The sequence below is a fragment of the Centroberyx affinis genome, unplaced genomic scaffold (genome assembly GCF_046629955.1).
Source record: "Centroberyx affinis isolate AG114_WGS23_722 - 3 ecotype Tasmania unplaced genomic scaffold, CSIRO-AGI_Caff_v1 ptg000927l_1, whole genome shotgun sequence".
NCBI lineage: Eukaryota > Metazoa > Chordata > Actinopteri > Beryciformes > Berycidae > Centroberyx > Centroberyx affinis.
In genome coordinates this window covers 85,094-100,000 of record NW_027279506.1, presented here as the reverse complement: position 1 = coordinate 100,000, position 14,907 = coordinate 85,094, and the positions used below count along the sequence as shown (strand labels likewise).

The 14,907-nt window shown below is 44.2% G+C and overlaps 2 protein-coding genes across 4 annotated transcripts; one reads left to right on the top strand and one right to left on the bottom strand.

The window, feature by feature from the left end:
* Positions 1-5,862: 5,862 nt before the first annotated feature.
* Positions 5,863-9,389, top strand: aimp2 (aminoacyl tRNA synthetase complex interacting multifunctional protein 2). 3 transcript variants are annotated; one of them, XM_071521794.1, is made up of 4 exons: positions 5,863-6,104; positions 6,680-6,892; positions 7,339-7,573; positions 8,413-9,389. In XM_071521794.1, the coding sequence occupies exons 1-4, from the start codon at positions 5,976-5,978 to the stop codon at positions 8,799-8,801; spliced, it is 966 nt and encodes a 321-aa protein (XP_071377895.1). In that variant the 5' UTR covers positions 5,863-5,975; the 3' UTR covers positions 8,802-9,389. The 3 variants fall into 3 exon arrangements, with proteins under 3 accessions (XP_071377895.1, XP_071377898.1, XP_071377897.1); XM_071521796.1 differs by having other exon boundaries at positions 5,865-5,990; positions 8,413-8,814; XM_071521797.1 differs by lacking the exon at positions 6,680-6,892 and having other exon boundaries at positions 8,413-8,814.
* A 2,275-nt stretch (positions 9,390-11,664) lies between these two features.
* zbedx (zinc finger BED-type containing X) lies at positions 11,665-14,041 on the bottom strand. Its single transcript, XM_071521793.1, has 2 exons — positions 13,746-14,041; positions 11,665-13,382 (listed from the first exon to the last, which is right to left on the bottom strand). Exons 1-2 carry the CDS (start codon positions 13,935-13,937, stop codon positions 11,667-11,669), a joined length of 1,908 nt encoding a protein of 635 aa, XP_071377894.1. The 5' UTR covers positions 13,938-14,041; the 3' UTR covers positions 11,665-11,666.
* Between the last annotated feature and the right edge of the window lie 866 nt (positions 14,042-14,907).

Below are 14,907 nucleotides of genomic sequence, written 5' to 3'. Positions count from 1 at the left end.
CCTGGATGGATTTGGTTCTGTCTGCCTGGTGCAGCGGCTTTGGGACATCCAAAACCCCTGTGTATGCCACACAGGGGTTTTGGATGTCCCAAAGCCGCTGAATTCTGAATACTGACAAATGGATGATGCCTCCCAGAATGTGTTTAATACCAATGTAGATGATGGATGAACACCATTGTAATCAAAGTGCAACAATGGGACTAAGCCAGAAATATTTACAGTAAAATGTAAGGTCAAGTACCCAGTAATGTGAAACTGAGAGAAAGTGAGAGACAGAGTGCAGAGGTAAGTGTATATGTGGAAGTGATGATATGGAGATTTTAGCATGTTACTCAAATAGCCTACATTTAAGGACAAAATGGCAGACAAAGCAACAGGCCAAGAGACTGTCCATCCAACAGACAAACATTGCAGGAGCGCTGAGACAGAGCAACGATGAGGTCATCATCCGTCCACATCTGACATTTCAGTCTCTGACCCTCAGCTCTGCAGACGCGGGGGAGAGGAGAGAGAACGTGGGGAGGAGAGGACCTGGTCCAGGCGGGACAAGGTTGGGGAAGCCAGTGGGTAACACAAGCCAGGGGACACACAATGGAGCCGTGACCCCTGCGGGTCAGGAGCGGCGAGTGGTAAACAGGAAGGAAATGTGAGCCAACAGGTCGACGCTGACTGCTGCGCACTGCAAGATAATGTGACAAGCAGATTACCTGGGCTCAAGGGCAGAGACGGAGAGAGAGAGAGAGAGAGGGAGGGAGAGAGAGACAGAGAGAGAGAGAGAGAGAGAGAGAGTGACGTTAAAGTCGTTGTGTCTCTGTGAGAGGGCAACAACACTCAGCAGCATAGACACAGACAGTGCGAATGTGAGAAAAATGACAAGGTGAACATGGATCAGTTGATGATGCTGTCTCATCTATTGGCCTTAAAGGGCAGTTCTTGTTGTCTATTATTATGTCAAGAGGCTAAAATTGCTATTTGTTACCCAATGTAATTGACACAATATACAAAAAGGGCCTCTGATGTATCATTAGATGCAGGGTGCCTTTGTATATTCTGTTGAAGTCCAAAAAAACACAAGTACACTTGTAACAGTGTCCACATCATTTTCAGTAGTTGAATATGTGAATAGTGAATTCAAGTAATGCGGTAAATTATGTAGTAGACTTGCATTGCAAAATGTAATTTCTGAGGTAATCGAGAGGAGGTTTGCCATGATGGTCACAATTTTCCATGAAATGAAAATGACTAGGACTAGTAATGGCACACTTTTGTATTCTAAGTATTGTTAATTGTTTAAAAAAGTGCAGTTGCTTGTTGACATGTCATGTTGATAAACTTGCCATTGTGAAAAACAAATATTTCCAATAACAAAATAAATGTCACATTGTTTCTGCATTTTAGAAATCACCCCTTTTCCCATTGCACAGTTTTTGCCATGTTCAGACAATAGGTGAACTGGGACAGCAGGTTTTAGGTTAATTTGTCTCTCTCATGAACAGAGGTAACATTAGACCAAATTACAAAAGATGATCAGAAATGTCACATTTTGACTAAATACTCACAAATGATTGCAAGAGAGGTGACAGATTCTGATATGTTAATATAGTTGAATTTAGTAGTAGTAGTAGTAGTAGTAGTAGTAGTCATAGTAGTAGTAATAGTAGCATTGGTAGTAGTAGTAATACTGAATGCAGACAGATTGAAACATTATGATGCAGCATATGTAACAAGGATTTACTATTATATAGGCAGTGAGCCAGATAAGCAAGGAACCGGAAACGCATCCTGCATCTGAAGAGATGTGTCTGTTGTTTGACAAACTTAACTTAACTTAACTTAACTTAATTTAACTTAACTTAACTTAACTTAACTTAACTTGGTATTCAGTGTAACATACCAAATCTTGGAGGTGCTATGAAAAGTGTTCATAAAGTAATACGCTGCATCCCAAGCACCTACATCATGGACAACACAGGATAGAAATCTGCCTCTCCTTTTCAGCTCATAGCCCATTGGGAAAATACTTTTATGGATGGAGAACTGCACCTTTCTGTCCATTTTCCTCAAATCTAATTATAACAAAAACACTGAACACTATTGCCATGCAACAGGACTGGATAGGCCCTCTAGGATGGACACATATGCCTACTCTGCTTGTCTCTTGGCACTTCAATAATTGATGCCCTCGCTTCATTGTCACCAAAAACTCATACCAAGAAAGGAGTGTCAGGCTCACCTTACTTATTAAGTCTGTGTGAAACTTTAATGTGCACCCCATCTTCAACTGATAACAAATTGATGTGGTGGGGCAAAGCGGGAAACGGGTGGCTAAACCATTCAGATTTCGACTGTTCATACAGCACAGTCTGGGACAACAAACACTGATCATATTTTGATTCATTCTCCGTCTTTCGGAGCCCTGAGGGATCAGCGATGTGCCACCTGATAGTCTGAACAGGGAGGAACATCGTAAAAGATTTAACTGCCGTGTTAGGATGACTGAATGGGCTTTGTGAGCTCTGCGCAGGAACTCTATTCATAATGCAGGGGCTGACAGCACTGCCTCTGTTCCCCAACAAGCATTAGTCCTGCGCCTCTGCTTATGATGTCTGTGTGTAGCTGCCCTTCATTAAAGAATGATAGGCTATGCACATATCAATGGCCATTCCTATTGATACGTGCAGGGTATTCGTGCGAGGGAGATTTCTCTAAATCAATTTCCACCCTGGCCTGAGCCTGTTGTTTGGATGTATGATAATTGATAGGTTTTCACATATACGTTGAGCTGCATCTATTAAACAGACTAATGCGAGTTTGCAATTTGAATTTAGGGTTAGCGCCACACCCCACCTAAAGCCCCGAGCAGGTGTTGCCTGTGCTGACACACCCTCAGACTGAGTAATGGCTGTCGCGGAGAGGTAGACAGGCACTTTGGAGACTTTTCCAAATGAGAAGGCACCATCAGATAAGATGGCCAGAGTCGTCCAGGCCCCACTTACTTTGACTGGCTGGATAATGGAGGCACACTGTCTGGTTTGGTTGGGAATGGAAAAACTACCAAAGACTGTGACCGGATGGAGATTGGAGTGTAAAAAAACGTACAACATCCATAAATGCCCAAGTAGAGGAATATGTGGAGTGTGTATGTGCTGTCTGCTTGAATTGAAAGATGTGTATCAGGAATCTCAATATATAATTTCATAAGCCCGATCATCAGAAAATACCTTCCAAGTCTCTGCCCCTAAAAATTTCCTAAACATTCATAACTTTGTTTCTATAAACATTTTCATCAACATGCTGGAGGATGTCTTCACTGATCAATGTCAGCATCTGTTCTGACTGCTGCAATTTACTGATATGTTTCTCTTGTGTTCATGTATTTTGTATTATTCTTGTCCTTTTATTTTTCTTCATCTTTTAATACCATATTTTACAGGTTGTCAATATAAATAAGGATGTGCCCTTAGTCTTCTTAGCTGTATAAACAAAGGTTAATCCAACAAATCTCAGCCTTAAACGCTGTCTCACCACTGCACACCCATAAATTAAATATTCCCCCGTATTATGATAAATTCCTCCCCCCTTCCTGTGAATTTATGTCCAACAAGATCAAGAGCCTCCTACTGGGCTTTACACACTATCATCTCAAGTGTTGCATTAATCATCAAAGTGAGTCAGATCCACTTTCAATAACTACACTGAACCTGTATTTCTTGCGGCAATTTACTCAATGAACTGTGTTGAAGACGCAATTAACTGTAAGCGAAGCATCCCTTGCCTTCTGTCTGTTCACTGCCTGTTTGTCTGTCAGTGACCCAGTAAGACTGTGCCTGCCTATGATGCTCTGCACCCCCCTGCCACCCCACCCCACCCCAGCGTGAGAGACTCTGTTTCCCCCGTTCCTACATGATTTAGAGAACTATTGTGCACTGTCAGGTTTCAACCCCCCAGTCTCAGTTTCTAGCCCAGGTCTCAGTCTGGCCATCAGATCTGACGATTACCTCAACAGTGCTGCTAGTTTGGCTGTAGTTTGCCCCCCTCCCTTCCCCCTCTCTCTCTACTCCCGGACCTCAGCGAACAGTGAATTATTCAGGGTTAACAAGCTGTTGGAACACCAAACTCAATTGTACATTTTAATTAAATCTCTTGTCGTCGTCGTCTCTCTCTCTCTCTCTCCCTCTCTCACTGTTTCTGTCCTGCTATGCGGTGGATGGAGTGGGGAGGATGTGGATCAAGTGTGTAACATTACGAAGCCAATCCCTCTGACAGGGAGGTGACAGAGAGGAAGGTGAACGCAAGGGGACATGTCAAAGGAGAAGTGCTTGGTATCAGACTGAGTCGCGGCCTGTTCAAGTGCTTCCTGATAAAGGTGTAGGATTGCGTTGCCAGGTCTGATTCGGCCCAAAGATCTCTCTCGATTGAATGACTTTGGGTACAATTGACTGAATTAATTGATTCCGATTGGCGGACGAGAAAGTTGTAGAATGACTGTAGGAAGTCGGACCTGGCCAGTCAGATTTTAAATGTAACTTTGTGTATCTCCTTTGGTCACTTTGATGTCAGGCACTAGACACAAGGAAACACAAAACAGAAAGCAGACAGACAGATGGCTGACAAACCCTACTGTGCTTCTATGTGCATCTCCACTGCAGACGACAGACTCCACTTGCCATACACTGTTGGGAAGTCATTGTCATTTGGTTAGCAAGCAGTAGGACTAACTGGAGTGGAGTGGTAGGCTATGAAAATGCCCAGAGACAGTTGAGCGCATAAGTCCTGAGTTTTCTCTGCTGTATCCTTATCCATCATTATTTTTGACATTTTATAGACTAAATGATTGATTGATTCATCGAAAAAATCATCGATAGATCAATCAATGATGAAAATAATCATTATTTGCAGCCCTAACTCACACACACACACACACACATACACACATACACACACACACACAAAGCCCCATGGCCTCAGCATTATTAAAAAGAGCCAACTAAGTTGTCATAGTAGACAGGTGACACTGCCCTTCAGTTCCTTATGGCTGGCACATGAGTAGCCTATACAGGAATGCAGTCACACACCCACCCACACACACACACACGCACGCACGCACACACACACACACACACACACACACACACACACACACACACACACACACACACACAGAGACAGGGTTCAAATGAAGAGTTAAAAAATTAGATATCAATCTTTTGAAAATACCTACATCATTAAATAATGTAGTAGAGTATTATAATTAGTAATCTTGTATCTTGTCCTAACATCCTACTTTTGTGAAAGAACAAGCAATAAACCTGGATAAAATTAGGCTGGAAACACAGTTAATTGTATTGAAAAGCAAAAGTTAAATTTTATCACTGGCAAATCAGCAGATTCTAGATTACAATTGGCAGATTATTTTAATAGTATTACTGTAAGAAAAATATGATTTTAAGACTGAATACAAGATACAATTATTTGATGGACATTTTTTGTAGTTTTCAGCTCTCATGTTCATACAACAGATTAGTAGGACCCACTCCTGATCCTAAAATAGCCTACTTATGTATCTGACCCCTGACCTCGAACAGCCTGGTTTTTAGGGACAGGACAGGATAGGATGTGAGATATGATGCTGTGGTGCCCTCTAGTGTATTTGGGATGATACTTGCAGAGTGAAAGGTGACATTTTGTGAAATCATCTGAATGATTTCATAACCTTTGCATTACATTACAATAATAATGTAATACGTTTTCTAACATTCAGCACCAAGCTACATGTGCAATTAAATCAAGCTCCTTGCCATCACGCCTTTTCACTTTCAGCGGATGTGGCGTCACGCGCGGCCTCTTCCTGCGTCTGTGTGTCTAGTGCTGCTGCTGCTGCTGTCTGTCAAGGTTCAGCCCCAGAAGTCAGCTGTTGCTGGGATTTTGTTTTTTAATTTTTTTTATCTGTCAGAGGGCACTAGCCGTCCGCCACCATGCCCATGTACCAGGTAAAGCCCATCTGTGGGGGTGACATAAAGGTTGATTTGCCAACGTGCATGTACAAGTTACCAAATATCCACGCGCAGCACGGGAGCAGCTGCGCCTCCGAACATGCGCTTCAGGTAACTGTTAACTGATTTTATATTGACAAGGTCAATTTAGCAACTGATTCACTTGTATCTTCCTCACGCCGTCGCCCATAGTTCATCTTGTGTTGCTCACATAGTGGCGATATATCCGCACAGCGTGTTAGCATGAACTGTCTCCAGCCAAGCTAGCTAAGTTAGCTAACTTAGCATGTCAGGATAGAGCAATCCATCGGTTCACTTCTGGATGATGCAATGTCACCGCATCCCTCCTTCTATGCCTTGTATTATTATTATGCCTTGTATTATGCCTTGTGTTCTCTACTTTTGTCTTATCTTTTGTGAAGCACTTTGTAACTTTGTTGAAAAGTACTGTATAAATAAAAGTATTATTATTATTTGGCATATTAATATTATATGGTGACACTTGAGCAATAGCAGGACTCCACCTTTTGTTGACTGTGCCTGTCTAACAATAATCGAACTGCATGATTCATTGCTGTGACAGATATGAATCATAAAACTATGACTGTGCTAACCCTTGTAAAAGTTATTTGTTTTTACCCATTTGTGGTTTCATTCAACCTGAGCAATTCTCTCTGTGTCTCCAGAATGGCGAGGTGGACCCAGCGGTCAAAGCCCTGGAGGCCCGGCAGGATGAGATCATGCGGAAACTGTATGAGCTGAAGGCGGCTGTGGAGGGCCTGGCCAAGACAGTGACCACCCCAGATGCCGACCTGGACCTCAGCAGCAGCCTCTCCTCCAACAGCCCCAGCTCCACAACCTTCAGAGGGACCGCAGACCTCGACGCACTACTGGGCAAGGTGGGAGACGCACCACAACTGGCCATGATCCTTCACTTGCATAACTGGAGTCACAGATACATGTGGGCTCGTTAATCAGAAATGCTAAAATTTCTGAGCATGAACCATGTTGAAGACGAAGCACTGTCACATTTGCAGTTTAAACATTTATTATTGCTATATCTACCTGGTAGTAGCAGTCTTTCCTAAACGTTGTCAACATCACACCCATTATATAACTGACTGTTAAGGAGCAACAGATACAGGATAAACAAGCGCAACCAGCTCCAGTTGGAATTTATCTGGCAGATATCAGGGCGCGTTTTCAGACTATGTTTGTTGCAGGCTGCATTTACCTTCATAAATATATGTTCTAACACAGTATTTATCCCCAGAAACTTGGGTACCGCATCCCAGATCCATTCCCGTCCTTGCTCACTGTATGTCCGTCCCTCTCTCTGCCACAGGACCTCGGCGCTCTCCGCGACATCGTCGTCAACGCCAACCCGGCACAGCCTCCCCTGACCCTGCTGGTGCTCCACGGGCTGCTCTGCCAGCGCTACCGGGTGCTCTCCACCGTCCACGTCCACTCCTCCGTGTCCAATGTGCCCCCACAGCTCCTGTCCTGCCTGGGTCCGCGCCATGCGGACAGCTACGTCCGCCATCGCTTCCAGCTGGGCTTCACCCTCATATGGAAAGATGGTAAGGCCACAGCGAGGACAGAGGAGGACAAACAGCAGGGGTTAGGGGATGGAGAGAGGACAAGGAATGTATGAATGAGTGAGAGAGAAATGAGAAGACAAAGTGAAATGGAAGAGAAGTTAAGCAGTAATGCTTTAGGGAGTGCCACGCTGGAAGATTGCTGCACTGCTGATGAATAAGAATCCATGTTATACCTCGACCCCGATGGTATTATCAATTTTATATGATGGTGCTACATCATCCTTTAAAAACAGTTGATAAACAGCAGATGTGGTATGTAATTTAAAACTAATTCCTTTTGAAAGTGAAAGTGACTAGGCGGTGCACTGTCTTGTGTTTATTGTTGTAAGATTATGGAACTAATTAAAATACCTTTCAGCTAGTCACAGTCTAAGAACAACAAATGGTAATAACTGTAATTGAAAATAACAAGAGGCAATGCTCAGAGTGAGAAATTAAATGTCTTGGCTATTTTGGTGGATGTGATGTAGGTGCTGCAACTATCAATTACTTTAGTTTTTAATTTATCTAATCTGGACTTGCACTATGGATGCAGTGGGGTGTTTGGTACTGTTCTTACTGCAGCCAAGCAAGCCGATTGATTTCATATTGTATCCATGGAGGTGATTCTTATTCTTACTGTTTAAGTTAATGACGGATTACCTATAAAGGGGATTGGGGGCGAATCATAATATAAATATAGTTCGAAAACCAAAACCATTTTTCAATTAAAAAAATAGTTTTAGAATTGATCAAGTATTCCTTGCGGCCCTAATATGATGACAGGTGTGATGACACGTTTCTCTCCTGCCTTACCCTCTCTTCTGCCCGTTCCACAGTCCCCAAACTGCAGATGAAGTTCAGCGTCCAGAACATGTGCCCCATCGAGGGTGAGGCCAATGTGGCGCGCTTCCTCTTCCGCCTGCTGGCTCCCTACCCCAGCGACCCGGCCCTTGCCACGCAGGTGGACAGCTGGGTGGACACGGCTTTCTTTCAGCTGGCCGAGGGCAGCGCCAAGGAGCGGGCCGCTGTGCTCCGCGCCCTCAACGCCGCCCTGGGCCGTGACACGTGGCTGGCCGGGCCCGAGCTCTCGCTGGCCGACATCGCCTGCTACTGCTGCGTGCTGCAGAGCGGACCGGCCTCCTCCGCCCCCGCCAACGTCCAGCGTTGGCTCAAGGCCTGCGACAACCTGGGTCACTTCGGCCCCGCCAAGCCCCTGCTGCAGTGACCGGGGCTGTCCCGGGACAAGACGCCTGCCCCAGATGGGTGTCCTACCCTAGCTCCAGCTTTGTGCTTACAGAAAGTGAGAGAAGGGTGTTGAAAATATTGAAAGATACGGGCCATGTCTGGAATGCCTTCTAATGCTTCCCTCCTTATCGGAATCTGTCACTGAACTGACAAAGACTCAGTGGAAGCAATATGGTTGAGGGTTAAAGTAACTTAATAGTATTTGTTTCCACCATGCTGCTTTTATATAACAAAAGGGATTCACACTATTTTTCTGAGGAAGGAAGCATGAGAGGACTGCAGAGACAGGGCCTTGGTTATGAATCAAGTCAAGGGTAACAACAAATGCTGTTAGTCACACACACACACACACAGTACATCTTCCACCCACTTTGTGCCTAATACGATCCTGTTCTAGATGCTGTGTGTTAGTATGTGGTTGTGGGTATTACAAATCGTTTTCAAACTGAACAGTGAAAATGTGATGCAAGCAGGACCTACTGTTGTGATATGTGCAGTATGAAAAAGTAGTACTTTGTACCATGATTTTTCTTAAATCATTAAAACTTCCACTTTGGATCAAACCTACTTAAACCCTTATTTATCTCAAGTAACTACACCTGATACAACTGATCTGAAGTGTACCTCTATGTGTCCAACAGGTGGCAGGATAGACATTTACAATTTGAAATGGCAATTTCCAATTATACTGTCATTTATTCATCCAGTGTTTGTCTTTGCTGGCTTATCCTATTGAGGGTCATAGGGAGCCTGGAGCCTATCCCAGCATGCATTGGGTGGGAGGCTGGGAAACACCCTGGACAGGTCGCAAGTTCATCACAGGGCAGACGCATAGACTAACACACTCACACTCCCATTCACACCTATGGACAAGTTAGAGTCTCCACTCCACCTGAACTTGGTACCTTGGGACCTTCTTGCTGTCAGTATTAACCTATGAGCCACTGTGCCACCTCATATTTTTTTATTGAAACTGTTTTAGTTTTAGTTGTGTCCATTTACAATTTCATATGCAATTGTCAAGTGGCTGAATAGGACTGTAAATAATCCAGATGCTGTGTATGGTGGTCAGCTGAAACCAAATCCCCTTTTAAAATGATTACATCAGCATTTGTAAATGTCTGTAAATAGAATAAACAGGCCCTTATGCAGAGTAGGTAAGCACAGTTAGTAGTTCCTGCCTCCTTCAGTCTGCATGTTGCTCCTGAAACATAAACACTCCCCACAGTGGTGTCCTATATCAAGCATGCCCAGCAGGATATTTTAAACATTTAAAACAGTTTTGTAAGTTCTAATAGGTATAGACCTCAGGGTTAGGAAAGGTGCTTTTAAACTGTAGGGGGGTAAACTAATGAACATTTCCAGCAGTGATGAGTTAGAGCACTGAAGAGAAACAGTTGCAAATTACTCAACAACCACAATCAATCAGATGCGCTATTTCACAGTGTGTAAATGTTTGTCCACCTTTTCACTGTGATTGAGACATCTAGCATGCAATGACCCATTTTTAAGTATCTGTAATATGATTACTGTGGCTTTTTTTTCAGTCCCACAACAGATTGCAGTTCCCAATTTCTTTGTAATCAGTTTACTCTAATCCCGTTACATGTAATGCTTTGCTCCCCAACCCTGATCAGCTTTGCACCATTTTAATTTAAAAATCACCACTTCAACTGTGTTATGCACTTACATCTGTTATAATTTGATATGACAGTTCGTCCATTTTCTATAGCAATCCTCCAGCATTACTTTGTATTCTCTTTCTCTGTACCAGTCGTTCAAGCTTCGCTCTTTCTCCCAATCAGCTGATGCGTTGTTGAACAGAATCCCTATATCCCTTCTCTCATGCTGAATGGATATTGGGTGGGGGGTAGGGGGTAGCAGTGGCCCAATGCTGGAGCTCTAAATTTAATATAATCTCTGCCTAATGCTTTCTGACTGCCCCTAACCAGGTTGGAGAACGGCACAGGTCTAAAACATAGAGGCATACATGTAACAATGTTCAGAGGAAGTCTCAATGTGTCTTCAATACTCTCTCAGGGTTGGTTTTGCATCTTCTTAAATGTCATGTTTTAGACAGCTTGGGTCCAGACAGAGCCTGGGTATGTGTGTGTTTGCATGCTCTCACAGCCTCCCGACGGTCTCCAGGCGGCTGTCTGACAAGAAAAGCTCTTCGCTGACATCTTGGCGCAGGACCCAGCAGCACCAGTGATGGTGCGTCCATCTCCCTCACAAACCCCCCGACAAACACAGGCTTCTTTGAAATAGTAATCAGTAATCTGTCGGCGTAGTCGGGACTGCATGCAAATCAGGCGGTCATGGGTGTAATCCCATCCCATCACTAATCTAATTACTTTAGGGCTCCAAACAGTTTTCATGAAAAAAAAAAAGCAAGACACAAAGAAACAGTTTTTCCTTGTCTCTTTTTATGTAATATAAATCATACAGATAGGAGATGCAATCTGTTAAACAGCGGTAGAAAAAACAAACTAGCCTAACTGAAAGATAAAATCAATTCAGTTTACCCCTGTGGCTACTTAAAATCACAACAATAAAGCACAGATAAAAAGATGTGGTTTTGTTGTTCTTTTCAGTCCTTAGATGTCATTGTCCATGATTGTCGATTGGCTGTTTCATAATACAAGTACACCATTTCGGGGTGTAAGATATCTGCTATGCCTATCAAAACAGGAAGGGCTAGGTATATAGAAAACACATCTGGGCTAAATTGTTTGAAATATTAAGCTATTGAGGTTTTTTCTATTATAATCAGATTTTAGCACAATGTGTTTTGACTCTGCATCAATTAAAAGGATGAGAAAAGAGTCACCGAAAATGTCTGTAATCACTCGGTGACCAAAGAGCACACGTTGCTGTTGTATCTCAACAGCTGAATGCGTTCAAAGTAGTCGTCAGTCAGGTAGTTCCTTTGCGAGGTGACCAGGTTTCCTTTCTGACTGAAGAGACGCTGGACGGGGGCCGTGGAGGGCAAGGTGGTGTTGTATTTAAGGAAAAGCTGCTTCACTCTGGGGAAGTCCTGCAGGCACTCCAGACTCTTCCCCGTTCCTTCAAGGTACTTGCGGATCTCCTCCATTACTCCCCGTTGCTGGTTCTGACCTGCGGGCTTCACGGGTCCGTAACTGAAGAAATCGTCTTCAGATTCAATGGTTGACAAATTCCGACTGGTGTTTGCCTCGGCTTCGGGGCACGGCTCCATTTGGGATGCCTCCGTCGCCAGCACTGAGCACATTTCATCTCTGTCCGAAGCAGGCATCCACCACAAGCGGAACTGAGGAGTTGTTGCTGTGGCAATCTTCGCTTCTGTGCTGGCAAAGAGCTCTTGGAACCGCACGTCTATTGCCATTACAATGGCGTTGATGACCTCGCTGAAGTAATTTGCCCCATCTTTCTGCTCATTCAGCTTGTTCTTCAGACTGAGTATGGTTGGGATGACCAGACCCAGGTAACATTTCTGCTCAGCCTGGAAGAGTTCAAGTGCAAAAGCGAGCGGGTGGAACACAGCAACGTATTCTCTCAGGAAGGCCATCTCCTCCGGCTGTAGCCGCGGGACCTCCAGGCGGGCGCACAGCTCCGTCAGCTCTCTCTCAGTGAGGGAGACGATCTTCTGCACAGCACAGTACTCCACGTTCCAGCGTATAACAGCGGGAACAACCAGCGCCATCTTCGATATGTCCTCTGCTGCATCCATAGCAACGTGGAGATGGTGGGATTTGCTCCATATGGCGAACACCTTGGCCATTGTACTGTAATGCAGCTGGCACATAGAACCCTGCGACACGGCCTGCCAAAAGTCCTCAGTGACAATCAGGTCCAGGGTGTGTGATGCACAGCGCTGCAAGGTGGGCAGGAACAGGAGCATGTCCTGCTCTGGCTCACCTTCCAGTATAGTGCCCACGTTCTCATAGAAGCCGATGTCGTCGTCGTTGTCCTGGTTGTCCACTGCAAACTCTTTAAACACGCTGATAAAGGGGCTGCCGTTATCTGTGACTGTGGTCTGAACTTTGCTTTCGATGTTGTAGGCCACGTGGATGTCGTGTATCCGTCCAGCGATGGTGTCGTATGTGTTCCTGCCCTGGAGGCGAGCGAAGCCCAGAGCAGCAGATTTCCTCTCCAGAGAATCTGCATCGATCCAGTGGCAGGTCATCCCAAAGAAGCTTCTGTTGTTGGCTGTCCAGATGTCGGCGGTGGTGCACACATACTGGACGTTGCTGAGTTTTGCCATCAGCTCTTCTCGCATGCTGGAGAAGCCCAGGTCCACCTTTGTGAACAAGGTCACTCTGTCCATGGACTTGAGCCCCTCAGTTAAGCCCGCGATCAGTTTCCTGAAGCCAGGCTGCTCCAGCAGATAAAATGACTGGCAATCCTCCACAATGAAGTTGTAGATAAGATCATCTATCTTTGATTGTGTCATGCATTTGGAAATGATTTCCGCTTTTAGCTTCTTGAGCTGACAGTGCCTGCTGGCCTCGCCGTTGTGTTCCTCTTTCTTCCTGCCCCTCTTGACTCCATCAGGCTTGGCGTCACAGCCCAGATGTGTTCTCTGAAATACAATAAAAACAGACGCAGACAACGTTTTGTTATTCAAACTAACATGATTTTGTTTACTCGTTAGTTGTTGAAGTGGGATACTGCTGGTCTATCATTTAGAGCGATTCTAGTTTACATAGGTTTTGAAACTTTAAGCGCAAAAAAGCAAAATATTCTGAAGTGCAATAATACTATTCCGAGTTTCTTCCAGTAAGGAACCAAAAAAAGAGCTTCCAACACCACGAGTTGCTAATCAACGTGCAGCTAAAATGTAACGTTAATCACGAGGTCGGCTACTCATTCATTGACTCTTTGAAACATTAACCTGGCGTGGATTGATAATTATAAAACGAATAAGTTATTTGATTGAACTTACGTCTAAATGCTTCTTTAGATTTGATGTTGAGGTCTTCGACGTTGACAGCAAATTAACCTTCGGTAAACACAGATTACACTGGACGATGATATTTTTTCCTTGATCTGCCTTGTACGTAAAATGGTGGCGGTAACGCCAAGTATGCATTGCCGATTTGGTCTCGACGCTGGTTTCATTGTGATCCATATCCATTTCGGAAAATATCTCTACTGTTATTTACGCTTTAAAATATAACAAAAGTACCGTAATCCGATTTAGTAATCGCGATTACATGTAAAGTAACGATGGCGGCAGAGAGATCCTCATGAAAAGGGGCAGGCCTTTGTTCAGATGTTGCCTAGGAGACAAACGAGGAGGAGACAGTGTCGTCACTGCCTGTCTGGCACATGCGCAGTGCAAGTCTGCGACATCTCCCCATGAGAGAAGGCGCAAAGGCACTGTGGTTTGTACTACGCATGCGTCCTACCATTAGTTCTGCCATGCCAAAACGTCACAGTCTTCTCCTTGCCATTTTTCCTACTAGGATTTTTTTTTTTACCGAGACTTTCCATTTCCTCTCCGTCCCTCTTCGGGACTTCCATGCTTTGACATCAAAGGGGAGTTAGCGCCACCTTGAGGGCAGCTTAAGTAAAAGTGACACATACTGAAGGCTCTTGTGCTGATTTTGTTTCTAAATGGAAACATTGCACTTATTAGGCACACGACCTCAAATGGCTCATTCAGCCTTTTTTTTTTTTTTTTTTTTTACCTCTGATGTAGGCTATTTGGAATTATCTGATCTGAATTCATACACTACAGATCATCAGTGGTGTTCATTTAGTCTTCTCTTCTGGCAGCGTGGGGAACTTGGCACTAGAGGAATAAAGCCAAGCACCTCGGCATTACATCACATAGCTACATCAGAGCCAGATCCGCTGACAAAGAAGTTGATGTGATTCATCAGATTATTACAAACTGTTCCGCATACACCATCAAACATGACAACAACAACAACCCTTTGAAGAACTGTCCTAACTCACACATCATTATGTCTTGCACTGTCCAACTCTGTTACCTGTAAGTTACCAGTTTGACTGTAGCTGTCTATTACTTCTGCACCAATGCCACTAAAAGGCAGATCCCTGTACATTTATTGTAGGTCTATTGTCAATAAATGTTGCTT

What these genes read in the sequence shown, in the direction of transcription:
- zbedx (XM_071521793.1), bottom strand. Translation starts at nt 13,937, where the DNA reads ATGGATATGGATCACAATGAAACCAGCGTCGAGACCAAATCGGCAATG. An exon ending in ATCTAAAGAAGCATTTAGAC is followed by an intron (nt 13,383 to 13,745) that starts GTAAGTTCAATC and finishes ATTGTATTTCAG; the next exon opens with AGAACACATCTGGGCTGTGA.
- aimp2 (XM_071521794.1), top strand. Translation starts at nt 5,976, where the DNA reads ATGCCCATGTACCAGGTAAAGCCCATCTGTGGGGGTGACATAAAGGTT. An exon ending in TCGACGCACTACTGGGCAAG is followed by an intron (nt 6,893 to 7,338) that starts GTGGGAGACGCA and finishes TCTCTGCCACAG; the next exon opens with GACCTCGGCGCTCTCCGCGA. An exon ending in CACCCTCATATGGAAAGATG is followed by an intron (nt 7,574 to 8,412) that starts GTAAGGCCACAG and finishes CCCGTTCCACAG; the next exon opens with TCCCCAAACTGCAGATGAAG.